This window comes from Thamnophis sirtalis, unplaced genomic scaffold (assembly GCF_051295495.1).
Source record: "Thamnophis sirtalis isolate CommonGarterSnake01/CBP01778 unplaced genomic scaffold, rThaSir2_p1.2 scaffold_9, whole genome shotgun sequence".
Taxonomy (NCBI): Eukaryota; Metazoa; Chordata; class Lepidosauria; order Squamata; family Natricidae; genus Thamnophis; species Thamnophis sirtalis.
Window position 1 is genome coordinate 30,138,843 of NW_028261389.1, and position 17,545 is coordinate 30,156,387.

Genomic DNA, 17,545 nt, shown 5'->3' on the forward strand with positions numbered 1-17,545 from the left:
CTGCTATTCAAAATTGTCATCAGGGCAATGAGACTTAACTGCTTCCACTTTTGCTTGGCATAATATTATCCATAATATTACATTATCCTATTGTCTCTTCTTGTAAACATTTTTATGTGATCAGTGTCAGATAATCATACCCATTTAAGGTGTCCAATCAATGCTTAATCATGAAGTAGGTCTAAGAACCATGTGTTCAAACATATGAGGTAATTTCAGACCCAGTTGTATGAGTAAGTAATCCCAATATATTCAGAAAATGTTATACTCTTCTCCAGAAGAGGGACAAAAGCCACATTAGGTACAAAACTCTGGTTACACTATTTAATATTACTGCACCAACCAGTCATGTAAGTTTTCTTGCCTAGAATAGCCAAGTTTGATTAGCCATCTGACAGAAATGCCCACAAGAGTTGAACTAAATGACATTCCATGTCATTCATTCACTGATAATTGGATGACCTGGTCTGAACTACAGTACTTGTTAAATTAGGCTATAGTTAAACATAATATAACAACTTAAACCAGAGCAGGCATTAAATTGTAATGGAACATATTACTCAAACTTTGTATTCATGATAGATAGAAAATGTACTTACTTCCACCATTATCATCTCACATGGATTAGAGAGGAAAGAATATAGGATTAATTTCCCATTCTAATGTTTAAACATAGAGATGTAAAATAAGAGAGACCACAAAGGGGATAGAACAGCATCTTCCTTCCCTTTGGCTGTTTTCCACCACCATGTTGAGGTTAGATTTGATCACCAACAGAGTGGCTTTATTTGAAATAGAAGACAAAACAGCAGACATACCAATCAAGGCAGAGAATGATTATCAAGCTGCAGCTGAGTATGGTTTTGCTTTGTTAATTAATACACTGTAAAACAGATTTGTCGAGCATACTAGGTTGAAGAACTAGTTCAGTGTAGTGTTAAGAAGTTGGAGTAGAAATGCAGCCCATGAGTTCTTGTCTTCCATTAGGATTGAAGCCTGGTGGGTGCCTTTGGGCCACCAAAAGTGCTCTTTTGATACAGCGATTGTTGGCAAAGATAATCGCATCTTTTTCTTGAGGTGGGATGTAGCTTCCATTTGGCACCCCATGTGATGGGAATGTTGGAAGAAGTGTTCTGTGCATGAGTTCAGTGTTCTCAAGAACAAGAACCTCAATTGAACAATGATGAGTGAAACAGATAACTATAACATAAAAATAAATTATTTGCAGGAAATATTGTAGACAAAATCTAGCACCTATCTAGTTACATGCTACCAGGAGGAAACCTGAAGAGCATGTTCTCTGCATGTGTGTGTATGGGAAGAAATGATCTCCAATAAACTCTCTTTACACAAAGAGTAGGCAGAAGAGGAAAAACCCTTAACTCTTTATCTGTGCCCTACTGCCCCCTTGTGGTCATGAGATGCTGAAGGATCAGTTCCCACCCACCTTCACCCCTGAATTTGGACGTCTAACAAGCAGTAAAAGTCCCAGAATTCTAAGATTGTTGCTCATCCTGGAAATTAATGCCAAGCTAAATAGGTATCGCTTGATTGGGAGATTGATATACAGCGGCTCAGTATGACAGTTGGTCTTACCTGAACTGTTGTTTTAGGAGGTTTTGCAGGATTAGCCAGGATTGGGTATTGTGATGTCCAATTGACCTTGAGACAGAGTTAATCTGAAGCCACGCCTCTGCTCCTTGCTTCTGCTTCCCAGTTTCAATGAGTCAAGACCACTGCAAAACACCTAAAACAAATCATAAGGGAACATACCCTACCCCCTGAACTCCCCCAACCCCTGGACCAATGCTAGGCCGGGAACCTGGCTAATCCTGCAAAACCACCTAAAACAACAGTTCAGGTAAGACCAACTGTCATTTTCTGGAGGAATTTTGCAGGATTAGCCAGGATTGGGATATATCCAAGTTAACGTCCCTCGGGGGGCCATTATTGGTCCTGGGCTCTTCATGCGCTGTAACACCCTATGACCAAACGCCGCATCAGCCAATGCAAATGCGTCTAACCTGTACTGCCTGATAAAGGAAGATGGGGATGCCCACGTAGCTGCCCTGCAAATCTCCATGATAGGCGCCTGTGTGGCCCAGGCCGCCGAGGTAGCCGCACTCCTGGTGGAGTGCGCTGTGATGCCCTGGGGCACTGGAAGGTGCTGAATCTCATAGGCCAATGCGATGGCCAGTTTGATCCACCTCCTTATAGCCGAGGAGGACACCCTCTTCCCCAGGAAGACGGATAAAAGGAAACAAAAAGCGCCTCAGACTTCTTGAGGCCCTCCGTGTGCCTAAGGTAAATGTGCAAGGCACGCCTGACATCCAGCCGGTGCCAAAGGCTCTCCCTATCATGAGACGGGTCCGGACAAAAATCCGGTAATACCACCTCCTGTGATCTGTGGAAAAGGAAATTAACCTTGGGAATAAAGGTCGGATCCAGTTGCAGGACGACCCAATTATTGTGGAATGTACAAAGATCCGACCTGGAGGACAACGCCCCCAGTTCGGAGATGCGACAGGCTGAGGTGACTGCCACAAGGAACACTACCTTAAGGGTTATGAACTTCAGGTCAACCGTCCTCAGAGGTTCGAATGGTGCTCCTGTCATTGCATGGAGAACCGTAGTGAGGCTCCATGTCGGAAACCTGTGGACAACCGGGGGACAGAGATTCCCCGCACCCTTCAAAAATCTCTTAATTAACGGGACCTGGGAAAGTGGAAGGAGCCCCTCTTCCCAAATAATCATGGAGAGGGCTGCCACCTGTCTCCTGAGGGTGCCATGTGAGAGCCCCCTATCCAATCCATCTTGGAGGAACTCCAAGACGTTCGTTACCGAAGCCTTGCGAGGATTCGCTCCCGAGACCTGGCACCTCTGCAAAGACCCGCCAGGTGGAATAATAAATCCTAGTGGTGGAACCCTTGCGTGAAGCCTCAATTGTAGAGATCACCCTCTGTGACAGCTGGGTGGCCCTTAGGCGCTCCTGCTCAATCTCTACACGGCTAGCTGCAGCCACTGTGGCTCGGGATGCACCAGGTTCCCCTGTCTGAGGTCCACATCTCTTCCCAGAATCCTGTGAGACTGACAGGCACATTAGGTCTGCAAACCACACCCAGCGCGGCCAGTAGGGCACCACTAAGATGAGCTCTGCCTTCTCTGATATCACTTTCTGAACTACCCCAGGGAGAAGGGGAAGGGGAGGGAAGGCGTAGAGCAGGCCTTCTGGCCACAGAATCCGAAGTGCGTTGACTCCCTCCGTCCCCCGAGCCGGGAACCGAGAGAAGAACCGATCCACCTGAGCGTTCTGCGGTGTGGCGAACAGGTCCACCTCTGGATGGCCGAACCTGGAGCAGATGGCCTGGAACAGTTTCGGAGAAAGGCTCTACTCCCCGTGGTCAACCGTGGCCCGACTGAGCCAGTCAGCTTGATGGTTGTTCACTCCTGTGATGTGCTCCACCCTGAGCGATCAAAGATGCCTCTCCGCCCAGGCGCCAAGTGCCATCGCCTCGGTTCGAAGAGCCCTGGAGTGTGTGCCGCCCTGTCGGTTGACGTGGGCCTTCGCCGCCACATTGTCGGCCAGCACCAAAACGTCTTGATCCCAAACATGGTCCTTGAAGTGCCAAGTGAATCGCTCGCACTTCCAGCCAACTTATATTGTGTTGGAGGTCCAACCAGGTCCAACGCCCCTGTGCCATCCGGGACTCCAAGAGAGCTCCCCACCTGTACAAGCTGGCATCCGTTGTCAGGATGAGGCGCTCCGGCTCCCTGAACTCGCAGCCCTCGTGTAGCGCTGGGGAGAGCCACCACCTCAATGACAGCTGCACCTGTGGTGTCACTGGAACCTTTTCCTTGGAATTGCTGGAGTTTGACCTCTCATGCGGCAGGAGACACCACTGGAGCGGCCTCACGTGTAGACGAGCCCAAGGCACCACGTCTATGCAAGAAATGAATTTCCCCAGCAAGCTGGAGAGCACTACTACAGGAACAAAACGTTGACTTCTAACTTGTCTAACTAAGGCTAACAAACTAACTTTACGGTCGTGGGACAGGAACACCTTCCCCAGCTTAGAGTCTATGATGGTCCCCAGATGAGGAATCCTAGTGGCGGGAACAAGGGAACTCTTATCTAGGTTAACCGAAAAAACTAACTGCTGTAGTGTGAATACCACCAACGAAAGAATACCACCAACGAAAGATCCTCCCTCGCCCGCTCAAACGATGCTACTTGGACTAAGATGTCATCGAGATAGCTTTGGACCCTGACAGAGCGCTCACGGAGGTAAGCTGCCACTGCAGCTAGGACCTTAGTGAAGGTCCGAGGCGCCGACGCCAAGCCAAACGGTAGGGCCCTATACTGGTAGTGGCTACCTAAATAGGAGATGACCTATGATACTTACGATGGCCAGGGAAGATGGGGATATGGAGGTAAGCCTCTGTCAGGTCGATGGAGGCCATGAAGTCATCACGCCTGACCCCTGCCAAGATGGATTTAAGCGATGCCATCTTGAATCTTCTATAGACTAAGTGAAAATTTAGCAGTTTAAGATCCAGAATCACCCTCCATCCCCCCGAACTCTTCGGAGGTTGGAATAGAAACCTGACCGGTGTAACCGGTTCCACCACCCTAATCTCTAGGAGGTGTCAGATCACCTGCCTCATGAGAGCGCGTTTATCTTTACTCTTGGCAACCAAAAACGTCCGAAAGTGGTTCGACGGAATGGAGAGAAACTCTTGGCGCAGGCCAAATCTGATGGTATTCAGAACCCAGGTGTCAGTGGTAACCTCAGCCCAGGTGTCGGCAAACAGAAGCAGTTTGCCGCCTATGGGTGGGATCACTATTGACCTATCTGCCCTGGCAGTAGGGACGGCGACCTCCTCCCCGAAAGGGTCTCTTCCCCTGGGGTTGGAACCTAGGCCTATCCCTGGTGTAATGCCTATCCGACTGCCTATCTGATCTTGGAAAATACCTGCTGTGCTGCGCCTCCTGATCTGACTACAATAGGACTACTTCCGAAAGTAAGGCGCAGATTTTTGCTCCGACTTCTTTGCGGGCGTAGGCATGATCTTCTTTTTATTCTTGTCTTCAACGAGGATTGGGTCCAACGGGGTACCAAAAAGGGATCCCCCGGAATAAGGTGATGATGCCAGGTGCCACTTTGCCTTGTTCTCCGCTTGCCACCCGCTCAGCCACAGGAGACGTCGGGAGGTCACCGAAGCTGCCATTGCCCGTGAGGCATACTTCATGGCATGCAGAGTGGCGTCCAGAGAGAATTGAGCAACAGCAACCAGCTTATTGAGATCTTGATGAGTAGGCACCTCCTCAGGCGGAATCCTTTCCTGCATCTGTTGTAGCCAAAGGATAGCCGTGCGGCTGAAGAACGACACAGAGGCAGCTGCCTTGATGGCCCATGCGGAAGACTGGAATGTTTTACAAAGGGTCAGCTCCACCTTCTTGTCCTCGGCAAGTAATCAGCCATATCACCGGACACCACCGTTGATGTGGATGCCAATGCCACCACTGGAGGGTCAACTGGGCACCTGCAACACCTCAGAGAAACTAGATTCCATGTTAAAGAACCTCCTATCACTGCTGCTGGGGTTGGGAAATGTTCCTGGCTTTTCCCACTGCTTCTTAACTACCTCTAGGAACAACTTAGGGGCAGGGATGTCTTCCTTTGCTGGAGGAGGCTCTGAGTAAACTCGATCCTCCGGCTTTTTCTCCGGACCACCCTCCTTGGCACCTGACTTGGCGCCCTCCGTCTCACCCAGTTGCGCTGTGGCCCTGGCCTTGCACAATAGTGACTTGAATAAATCCGGAGGAAACAAACCAGAGAATGCTGGTGCCTCACATTTTGAGGGATCATCATCATCAAACATATCTACCTCTCTCTGAACCTGATCCCCCGCCATGGAACCCTCGCTAGCCAGAGAAGGAAAAACAGGCCGGCGCACCTCCAAGGGGGAAGGCCTCGGCCTGGCCTGAGCAGTGGCATTCCCCCCCCCCCCAGGGACCTTTGCCACCATTGCGGGTCACACAGACCCCTTCTGTAACCCAGCAGAAATTCCATGTGAAATTGCAAAGGAGATAAACCTCTGAATGTTTGCTGGAAGCTGCTCCATGTCTCTAATGAAGGAATCCTCCTCCTCCTCTTGTACACAGCCTTCAGACTGTGGAGCCAATGATGGCCTGATGGGACTATCCCCCACCCCGCCCTGAAAAGGAGATAGAGGCGCTGTTCCACCATGGAGAGTGGGGGGGGGGAGGTAAAATGTCCCTGAGATACACTGGGGAATCCCCCGTGAGAAGACCTAGACCTGGATCTAATGGGCGATCTAGACCTCAAGGGAGAACTAGGCCTACCCCTCTGTTCAGCCCTGGACACCTGCTTTTCCAGAGCCCTGTGCCTCCTTTCCTCATTCTTCTGCAAGGCCTTGGAGGATTTTCCAGTTGCTGCAGTTTTTTGCAGTCTCACAGAGGCTGTGGGACTCACTTGGGCCGCACTGGAGGTCCCCTCCCCAGGGGACAATTGGGGGGGGGGAATCCGGCTTCTCCTCTGCATCTGCCATGGCACCACGTCAGGGTTCCACCAGGCTGAGCCCACCAGAAACAGCTTCCCCCAATCACTCACGGCCTCCACGTGACAAAACCAGCCTCTGGCAGACCTTTCCTGCCCCATTTGCAAGCTGCGCAGCTCCGGGCCTCCTGGTGTTGATCTGGGCCTGCAGGTCCTTGCCACTGCCGCTGCTGTAGAAGGGATGGCCACCCAGGAAGGCAGGGATGAAAATGAGGCTTCTTAGTAGCCTCTGTCCCAGCCCATGCGGCCTGCAGGAATTGAGACCCCTAAATGGCTGCCGTAATGGCGTCCTGCCTCTAAAGCCCCAAGAAGCAACTTTTAAATCCCTTACCGGCGGCCGGGAGCGAGCCACACTAAGGGGAGGCTTCCAGGTATCTAATGGAGGCAAGGGGAAGAAGGCAGGGAAAAGGAATTTGCAGGATGGCACTGGATTGTTTTTGGAAGAATCAGGAACCAAGAGCAACCTTTCTTTCTTCGGCCAGATAGAGTTGAAACTGGGAACCAGAAGCAAGGAGCAGAGGTGTGGCTTCAAATTAACTCTGTCTCGAGGCCAATTGGACATCACAATACCCAATCCTGGCTAATCCTGCAAAATTCCTCAGGAAAATACAAATATTCAGTGTGTTCAGGGAATTGTTTGGAAATCCATGTTAAAGTAATCCACTTTACCTTGGGGTTTTACCCAAGTTATCCTAGTATTTTCAACTCCTTCTCCCAAAACCTCAAGTTATTTGCAAGTCCATGGCAGTTACCTTTTGAAATTCTCATGCCAACCTACCCCTTCGGGTTTTTTTCAATTTCTATAGGATTTGGAACAGTATTTATACAAATATTTCATACAAATACACTTTAGAGCAGTGTTTCTCAATCTTGATCACCTAAGGATTTGTGGACTTCAACTCCCAGAATCCCCCAGCCAGCAGAGCTGGCTGGGGAATTCTGAGAGTTGAAGTCCACGCATCTTCAGATGGACCAAGGTTGAGAAACACTGCTTTAGAGCAGTTTGGACTGCAAACGACTGTAAATGCCATAACTGTGCACAAGGATTAAGTGTATGCTGCCTCTAAATACTAATTAATATTGTCCTTGCACTATTCCATAGTATGAAGAGAAGACTGAATGGCAGTGAGAGGAAATAAGTATTATATATGTCCACAACCCAAGTCACAGATGCTTCCAGAAAATTGGCCTAGCATAGAACTGTAGACAATGGAGATCAAAGGAAGACACAGAAACAGGGTGTTAGCTAAATGTCAGTTCTCATTTAATGCTCTTAGATAGCCTTATTTGCAACATTTACCACATAAATCATCTAAATAAATAGATGTTGTACAGTCTTTTAACCATCATCAGTACAAAAATAAAGCCACACATTGCATCCATTAAAATTCGTTCTCTCCTCCTTGTTTGTGTTACAATCTCTGTTGCGCAGCAAACACTCACAAAAAGGCATTAAAACTGCAATTTCTACATTTTTAAATTTTTGTTTGGAATTTGTTCCCTGAACCCTTCCCTTTCCAATACATTCAATTAGTCTGTACAAAAATCCCAAGAAGCTCATTCTGTGCAAAGGAAGCTTTTGTGTGCAAAGGTAACTTGGGCACTGGGGTCAGGAAAATATCAACTCGAGTACCATGCCATTAATGGGGGATTAACCTCTCCTCCCAAAATAATACACAGAAAAATAAAACAACACACCTGGCCTGTTTTTCTCCCATCCATCAAATACATTGCCGTATCTATCCCAAAGAAAAGAAGACTATAGGAATAAGCAATTAATTCAGGCAGTCACTCTGACACATCAAGCAGTGCAAACAACAAGAACACAGCTCAAACCCTCTCAAATGGGATGTTCTTGGCACTAACATGTTTTCTAAGTTCAGTAGACAATAATAATGCCCTCTTTTGATTTTTTAATTTTTTCGATTTTGTGGTATTTCTGACCACACTTTTAAAAAAAGGTTTACTAATGAAAGACTGTAACAGCCATTAAGAAAAAGCTGCTGTTTATATCCCATAAAATAGCTGGATGCAGACCCACATCTCTAAGTTATTAAAGTGCAATTTGTTAGGGAAAGGTGAACTTTGAAAAATATGCATTAAAATATACATCATATATACAGACATAAATGGAAGAGTGTCACAAGGCTGCGTTTGAGTAGTGCGCACAAAGCTGGAGGAATCTATCAGAAACAACTTATTGCTGGTATCTGGAAAGTTTTTTGAGTTCAAGGGAAATTTGGAATTGTTCCAAAGAACAGTCATTCTTTTTTTTCTGAAATGGGGAACCTACTGTGCAATTAGGTCTGAAAGACTAATTACAATTTATAAAAGAACAGCAACCTGGGGTCTACAATGGCTAACTTTTTGTCTTAATAATGCCATTCCTAAATATATCGAAATAAGCATTTACAGTGCAATCCTACATTCAGAAGGAAGCATCAATGTGCTCACTAGTATTTACTCCCACTAAGATGCATAGGACTGCATCCTTTGTATCAACTTTTGTGTATTTTAGATTGGTTTTGCCATAATACAAACCTGCAAATTGGTTGTCAGATGTACAGACACACTACATTACAGCCAAATAAAATCATTAGTGCAAATATACTTCGTATCTCTTCCCACTGAGGGTGTGTGTGAAGTTTAGTTGGGCCAATTAAAATATGTAATTTTGATATATTAAAATTTCTCTTCCTTCAATAAATTATGCTCATTGTTAAACTTTAGACTAGGACTATAGCCCAATATCTATATGGGTCTGAAATTATAAACTTTTCAGGATTCTTCAAATCTGCTTTAAAACTACATATTTAATGTTTAGTTCCAGGAGGTGATGAGAATTTGCCTTTTTATATTAGATTTTTTATATTAGGGGGCTGTCTCTTTCAAGAAAGTTTCCTATTAATGGAAAGGAAAACCTAGTACATGTCAACATTTTTTAACAAGTTCATATTTCCTAACATGTCTTAAAGAATGCCATACGGTCTTGTGCAACTGACAACCCAAGCTCATCAAACAAAAATGATTGTATAGTCATATTACAGCTGCTTCTATTTCATCATCAATCTGCACATCAAGAAACATCAACATAATTATACAATAACCTATAGTAATCTTCATAACTATTGCAATTGTTTTCTTTAATCCTTCAGTGGTTTAAGGAAAAGAATATTTTTCGCAAGGAACAGCATCTATTAAGGTACTATATTACTGGAGGATATCAAATTGTACATTTATGTTATATTTCCTTAATACAGAACTTCATCTCTCTTTCTCCCTTTTTTTTTACATTTATTCATATCTCTGTTGTTATCTATCTTAAGAGGTTACTTTTCCAAATCATGCTGAAAATACAAACATGAAACATCAAATGATCTTACCTTCTCTTTGGCACAAGGCATTACAGCATATGCACAATTAGCATATATACATCTTAGCTGCAGCAAATTAAAAAAGGCCCTTTCTCTACATATTCTTTCTCACATAAAATACATGCACACCAAAAATATGAACAGCTCAACTATCTATGCATATAGGAATTATTAAACAGGAAAAAATGTACAGTAATAGGATTAGATCTCAAACTGGACTTGAACTAACTTTGTGACCACTGAACAACTTTAAAAATGTTGGTACTATACTAATCACTTTGGCATATTTTTTAAATGGGAGAAACTAAAGGATCAATAAATCTACAGCCATAATTATGCTACATTTTGCTGAAGCAATGCATCTAATTCTGAATAGTATAGCAAAATGTTAACTAGAAACTGAGAAGCTACAAATTTTCTACATGTCTTAGAAACAAAAAAAAACATTACCAATGTAATGTACAATATAATGATATAGTATGAAATGTATATTCATTAATCATACACGTACATATGACAATGCTCTTCTTGAAGATCATCTTAAACTCAACTTATATTCAACTTTTCTTATTGGAGGAAATGGTGCATTTTAAGCAATGTAACATGAATTAAACTGCATCTTCTGCTCTCTCGAACAAAGACCATTCCTTAGCAACTGCATATTTACCAAAATTACTAAATTTATTCCCTTAAGTCATTAAATCTATAATAAATTTATGCCATCATCACATGATAAGTTTGAGTTGAAGGTGATCATGTTTTATTAATTTCAGTTTCCAGCTTCACTCACATAACATACAAATGGAGCTTGTTTATCATGCTAAGCCATGATTCATTGCCTAAACTCTTTGGGGAAAGCATAGCTTTCATATTTTCTCTGGGACTCATATTAAGAGCTCAGAAGAATTGGGCTCTTATTATGTTAATGCTGCCTGCAATCTAATGTAGAATAAAGGAGGCTAGAATAGTTCAGAAAGGTGGGAATTGAATATATTCCTTCCCCACTTTCAAGAAATCAATCTTCTTTTGTCAGTGTGAAATAATGTGAAACTATCCCAATTTACACCTTCTGACCCATAATGACACCTCTTCCTTTAAAACTTCCGAGAAAGAGAAAAACCAGCAGCTGTTGCATTGAGTATCAACAAATAGCTTCTTTGAATTGGCAAGCAACAACTTGGTCCAAATTACCCTTCCAGAATTTGACATCAGTTTGGTAGTAAAAGCCTTGATGGAAGACTAGTTGTAGAAGCCTCACGTGATTTTAACATTTCTATTTTTATAAATCTCTGAATTAATAAAGACTTTAATCAGTCAAAGGGAAAAAGTATTTTTGTGGGATAAAAGTGGAGAACAGTAAACAAATCAGAAATGATCAAAAGATGCATTAGAACATGCTATACACATTGGTTTTTTCCTTTCAATCCTTTCTCTCTCTCTCTCTCTCTCTCTTTTTTTAGTAAAGCAAGACATCTTCCTTTCAGCTGACTTAAATTCTTCAAAAACTAGTGTTTGGACTGCAGTTCTACCTTCTACCATTCCATTGTCACTTTCCATAGGAAAATTATTTTCTAGAGTTCATCTGTTCAAGCAAACTTAAAAGAAGCACGTATTCACAAGAACATATGCTAAAGCTATACAATTTATAGTTACAACAGTTTCTGTAAAACAAAACAAAGCATTCACAAAGAAGTCCAGCACAAATTTCAAGGTACTAAAGTGCAAGACAGAGTCATATATAACTGCAAGCTTCTCCTGGCAGAGATCTTCATAAAATGTTTTGTACAGAAAAATATACAGAAGTATATCAACATGAGGAAGAAATCAAATAGTGTCCATTAAAGAACAAATTAATAAAATTAGATTTTTGTCTCATCCTTATCTTTCAATCCATTTCTCTGCTCTAGTATTTCTGATCCTGTATTGGATCAGTTAGCACAATAAAATCAGTGTCAATAGGCCACTTCTGATTAAATTTCTAAACAAAACTGGTAATAATTTCTCTACTAAAACATTCTTCACTCCATCAACTACTTCCACTTTTAACTCATGCAATATTCCGATATTGTAGTTGCATGAAGTTCCCCCTCTACTTGAGTAAGAATGGAATGTCAATGCAGTGTTCCTCAAGCCATTTCAAGCCTAGCAAAGTATTGTTTCATGCACACAGTTACAGAGTCCAAATTTCCTTTTAAGTGTACATATCTTAATAGTATCAAACTGACAACCAGATATCCAGTCTGGCTTGCCTAAAACAGAACCTGGTTTCAAGAAAAATCTCCCAATTATTTATCTATTTAAAAGTTAAATACACTGGACAATTCCTTGTGTGTGTGTCAGGTAATTTACTGCACAGGGAACAAGAAACATATATAAAACTAATTGAAGGAGTGAAGTTCTTGGGCTCAATTTTTTATTTTAGAAACTGGCTGTATCTTTTCTTCTTAGGCTATGTTTGGTGTACCAGAAATCAACAATGCATGTATGCTAAAGCATGTCTACTCTCTACATCCATCTACAAACCTGTAAATGGATATAAGCCTGAGTTTCCAATAAGCAATTCAAATTTCATATATCAAGAACTCACTATATATCTAAGTAGAAATTAAGCCCCCCTATTGCATATTACAAAGGCATCTGAAGTAAATCAGAATTTTTGGGCTGTGCAACAATTCCATCCAAGCCATCTTCATACTCAAGGACACATGGAAACATGTTTATGACTATATACTGGAAGGCTGCCAGTGATAACTATTGAGGAATTCCTATTCTGCTGAAAAGCTGCAGGCTTCCTAGCAAAAGACTACTGGGCTTACCTCATCAGATAAGTAACAAGCTAGGCTTCTCTTATACCGGTATGCCTGATTATAGCAATACCTTTTTCTTGTGTTCCTGTTACTAATAAACCACAAGCAAGGAAAAAATCAACACAATTCTTTGGAAGCCCAAACCTGAAAGCCAGTATACCAGCTGTAGTTGCTTCTCTAAATTATAGCATCTCTGGAAGCGCTGTGGATGGCAGCAAGCCCCATCGTCAACACTACTAGTAAATGAAAAAGCATTAAGAACTGAGAGGCAGACACCCAAAAGAAAAAGGGTGTGTGTGTGTGTGTGTGTAATGTTTTTATAGATGCACCTGGAGGGAAGCAGATCAGGGAAGCAGTTTGACCTAGAGAAGTCCACTTAACTTGGAAGAGGCCATGGATATTTATATTTGGCCTCTTTCCTATTTCAGACACTGAGCCCTTAACTTTTGAGTGCAGAAGGTATATGCCATAACTAAGAAATAGACATTTTTTCACAATGCACCATGAATAAGTATCTTTGCCAGTGAAAAAAGCTTCAGTTTCCCAGACAGACAAAGCAACAACAGACAAGTAATATACCTATACACTCTTTTTTCTATCTATAGTAACAAATGAAGAGGGAAAAGCACAGGTAATCCTCACACTGCTTTACCATCGCTTTGTGTATTTGAAAGGTGAATATAACCGAAAAGAATATCAGCATGATCATTTGTCCCAAAAAAATTAAACAACTCTGTAAACATTTGTAAAGGGATGTTTTTCCCCTGCATTCTCTTTTTCTAAACAGTATCATTGAAATTGTAATGAAACCTGATTGGGAATGCAGGAATAACTCAAACTCAAAAAAATCCCTTAATGAGGAAAGACCAAGAGAGAGAAAGAAAAGTTAACAAACAGTAGATTTAGAACTGGATGCTCCGGTCTCGGAAGAAGCCTTCTGCCATCTGAGCTTCTCTGAAAGTCACGGTAATGGAGTTTGCGGTGATATCTGTAACTGTCACTTCATTTGGGGGCAATGCAGGGCTCCAGGAAAATGGCCCTTCTGCTGCCTCTGGGCCCACTGTGGAAAAGGGAGAAGGCAGAGAAACAAATGCTGATGAGGAGGAACAAAGGGGGAACCCCCCCTCACAGGTATCAAAGATCATGCCTGCTCATGAAACAGACCAACTCTTGTAGACCACATAACTCTAGGAAGGGAAAGATAGCAAGAACACAATCACATGCCTGCATAGATACAACAAATACGTAATTGTGCAAATACTGCTATATTTCCAGCAATTCCAATCAATGCAATGCAATGCAATCAATTACATTAGCATTTATCTCTCCCCAGAGAATCTCCAAGACTTTAAAAGGGAATATTGTACAACTGAATTCAGATCCCACATACCTTCTCCCCAATCCACCGATGCACTAGGCAAAGTACTTTCACTCCAATTGTATTTATACTGTGAAACTAAATACCACAGGGATATTTTCCACAGTCTTTCATTGATACTTAATACAAGAAAACACCAATTGCACATGAAGGACTGTTTATTACTCTTTACAAAACTCGTAAAATGCTTTCTTTTTTAGGGTTAATCGTGAAGGCATGGGAATTAAACATATTCCTCTTCACAGCCACATAGCAAATTGAATTCACAATGTGTTCTCTAGTCTTCTCTTGTTGGTTTTTATACAATAAAAATAAGAGAAGAGGAAAGTTCTTGTTTTCTGTTCTTTATCTATATTGCACCGTTCAATTTTACTTGGGGACAGAATAAGAAATGCACCTTTTAAAAGGAGTGCATATTGGCTTCTCAATGGATATTTGACTGGGGTCTATTCCACCTAAGATTCTATTTCTATAACTACCCCAAATTTCTTGGGCCCATCCCATCCAAGTGGCATCCCTTATGTCATCCCGCCCTCAAATCAAATCCCAGCTCTGCGTACATACATGATATCATACACCACTGCTCTACCTACATTATATACATAGTATAAAATATTAAGCTCTTTTAACTCAAGAGCGTTGACAACACACAGCTGAACTTGACTGATCTTAGGATCAGATCTTAAAGGCATTTGAATAGGAGACCTTAAGAGACAGGATTGTAAACCAGGTTGGAAATTGAATAAATGCCTGAGAAGAAAATAATGCCAAACTTTCCCCACAAAGTTGCCAAGAAAAAGCATGCTCAAAGGAGACTTTGCCTTTTAGTAAATTCTAAAGTTAGTACAATTTCAGAAATACACTTCCTATGGATATGACTGCAGACTTTGCAATTTGTGGATGATATCTGATGAAGTAATTTAAGCTGGTATGTGTGCTTTTAAGCATAACCAATCAAATGACAATACCAAGAAAGCAACTCTGTTTCACTCATAATATATAGATAGCATGTTATCTTGGCAAATAATCCAGGTCCTGATGTGAGTATTGTATATGAAATCAAAATTATATCCATACAATAGCTTCACTGGGAGTTAATATACATCAGCCACTCAGTTGTTTCATACTTTGTATAGAAGGTAATGTAAACAAAGACACAAAACTGCCCAAATATAAAATGTTTTATTAACAAACAGTAAAATTCATATATACCTGCACTAAAACTTTGAACGAACCATTTATAACATTCTTGATTCCTCACAAGCATAAACCTATAGTTTTGCAGAAGTGCTGATCCAATTATTTCAGCCTGGAGCTGTTTAGATGTGCTGGACATGCTGGCTGGGATATGGGAATTACTGTCCAAAGTTTTTGAGGTCGGCAGTGTAAATACCTCAACGTTTACTTTTAGTTTTCTTCGAACGTGACTTACAAATCTTTATGAGAAAAGGGAATAGCTTTTGGAACATATATTAAAGAACCAGCAAAGAAGATTGTTTGTCATATTAGAAATATTTTAGACAGAATATGCAAGATGGTGTTAAAAGCTCCTACCAAAAGTGCAGCTTGAACCATCCGTAGGAAAAAGCATTCTCTCCTATGGTATCTGTTGGCAACAGCTGCAAGGCTACTCTACAAACACCACCTGACCTAGCAAGCAACTGGCTTTCCATCAGTCCAACGAACCTTGTTGACCTGATGCTTGGATTTAAAGGGCCGACGGCTCCACACTATTGTGAGTCCTTGACATACAATGGCAAATAGGACCAGACTTTCTGTTGCAAAGCGAAGCAGTTGTAAAGTACAACCACATCACTTAGTGACAACAATCCCTGACATCTCGGTTACCATTGCTAACCAAATCCTGCTGGCTTCTCACAACCAAAGTCAGTGGGGAAGCCAGCAAGAAGTTGCAAATCCCAAGCCAGCAGGTAGGTAGGTGGTTACTGCCAGGTGGGAGAGGGAACAAGGGGGTTCATAAGAATGCAATGGTGAGGGTGCCTGAGAGGTGTGGTGAGGGTTGGAGAGGGTGTACGGGGCTGCAAGGGTGGCAGCACAAGGACAGAGGGGCTGAGGAAGAATGCACGGGTGGGGAAGACTTACCCCAGCAAATTGCAACCTTCCCCACCAGCTTCCCTACTGACTAGGGGTGGTGTTACTGCAACAGTCAGAACTCTTGAGGACCAGTCATAAGTACCATTTTTTAAGTTCTGTCATAACGATTGAACAATTGCTGACTGAATTTGGCTTGGAATGACTTTTTTAGCTCAAGTTGCCAACGAATTTTGTGTGCCTGAGAGGTATGAATGGCAAATTAAAGATTCCGTCCCCATTTATATACCCAGAATGCTTCAGTTTAGGAGAAAAACCGCAAGCCGCCCAGCAAGATGAAGTTGGTATGGGCAAAGCGGGGGATACTTCCCAGCTTACCTTCCTTGCTAGCAGGTTGTGTTGCATCATCCCAGTCACTGGGTGGCTGCCTGTCCTCCAGGACCACAGGCTCCTTCAAGAAGAACTCTCGGCGACGATTCCGATTCTCCAGGCTTGACATGCGGGTGAACTTCTTCCGTGAAAGGCGTAGGTACTTCTGGTTCTTGCTCTGTTTCCGAAGAGGAAAGGGCAGGACCGCTCCCCCGCTCTTCTCAGACAGTTCTGTCTGCCCTCCCTTGGCCCCTGCCAAGTTGTTTCCTCCTCCCCCAAACCTCCGGGATAGAGAAAAGCAGAGTTTCTCTTTCCCTTTGTGGGCACTCCTCAGGTCCATGCTATATAGTCTCTGAAAATGAAGAAAAGCACACTCAGCTCAAGAAGTATGTGATGCTGCTTGGTTCACACAAGCTACAACTTGCAAAAATTCTAGGTTCTACCAGTGCCCTGCCCAAGTTCTACTCAGCCAAATGGTCCATAATTCAGTGTGTACATTTCATAAGCTCTACATGAGCTTATTTCATGAGTAAAACATTAAAGTACCATATTTTTCAGAGTATAAGACCCTCTGAAGTATAAGACGCATCTAGATTTTGGGGAGGAAAACAAGGGGGGGAAAATCTGCCTCCTAGCAATTTGCCTCTTACCATCAAATGGTACAGAAGATATATACTGTTTGTGGTGTTAAATTTCAGACTATACTTGTACAGATGCTGTTAAATTTGATGTGGCTTTCTGGAAGTATACATTATTCTCTGCTATTTAAAAGAAAGATACAATAGCACTGGGCCTCTTCAGATCATGCATTTATTTTAAAAAGCTCCAGATCCGATTTGCTTGTAGGGTTCTTTTTAGCCTTTTGGAGGCTTCACGGAAGCCTCCTGAAGGTCCCTGAAGCCTCCGGAGGGCCTCCAGGGGGCTGTTTTTGCCCTCCCCAGACTCCTATAAAGCCTATGGAGCCTGGGGAGTGCGAATAAAGCA

General features: G+C 42.7%; 1 protein-coding gene across 3 annotated transcripts in view; it reads right to left on the reverse strand.

The window, feature by feature from the left end:
* Nucleotides 1-7,823: 7,823 nt before the first annotated feature.
* Nucleotides 7,824-17,545, reverse strand: part of CBX7 (chromobox 7) — a 29,144-nt gene continuing 19,422 nt past the window's right edge. For all 3 annotated transcript variants that reach the window (XM_014054930.2, XM_014054929.2, XM_014054931.2), the window contains 2 exons: nucleotides 16,571-16,913; nucleotides 7,824-13,822 (listed from right to left, as the gene is read on the reverse strand). In XM_014054930.2, coding sequence (XP_013910405.2) covers nucleotides 13,665-13,822; nucleotides 16,571-16,913 — 501 coding nt within the window. In that variant the 3' untranslated portion in view covers nucleotides 7,824-13,664. The remainder of the gene's footprint in view (nucleotides 13,823-16,570; nucleotides 16,914-17,545) is intronic.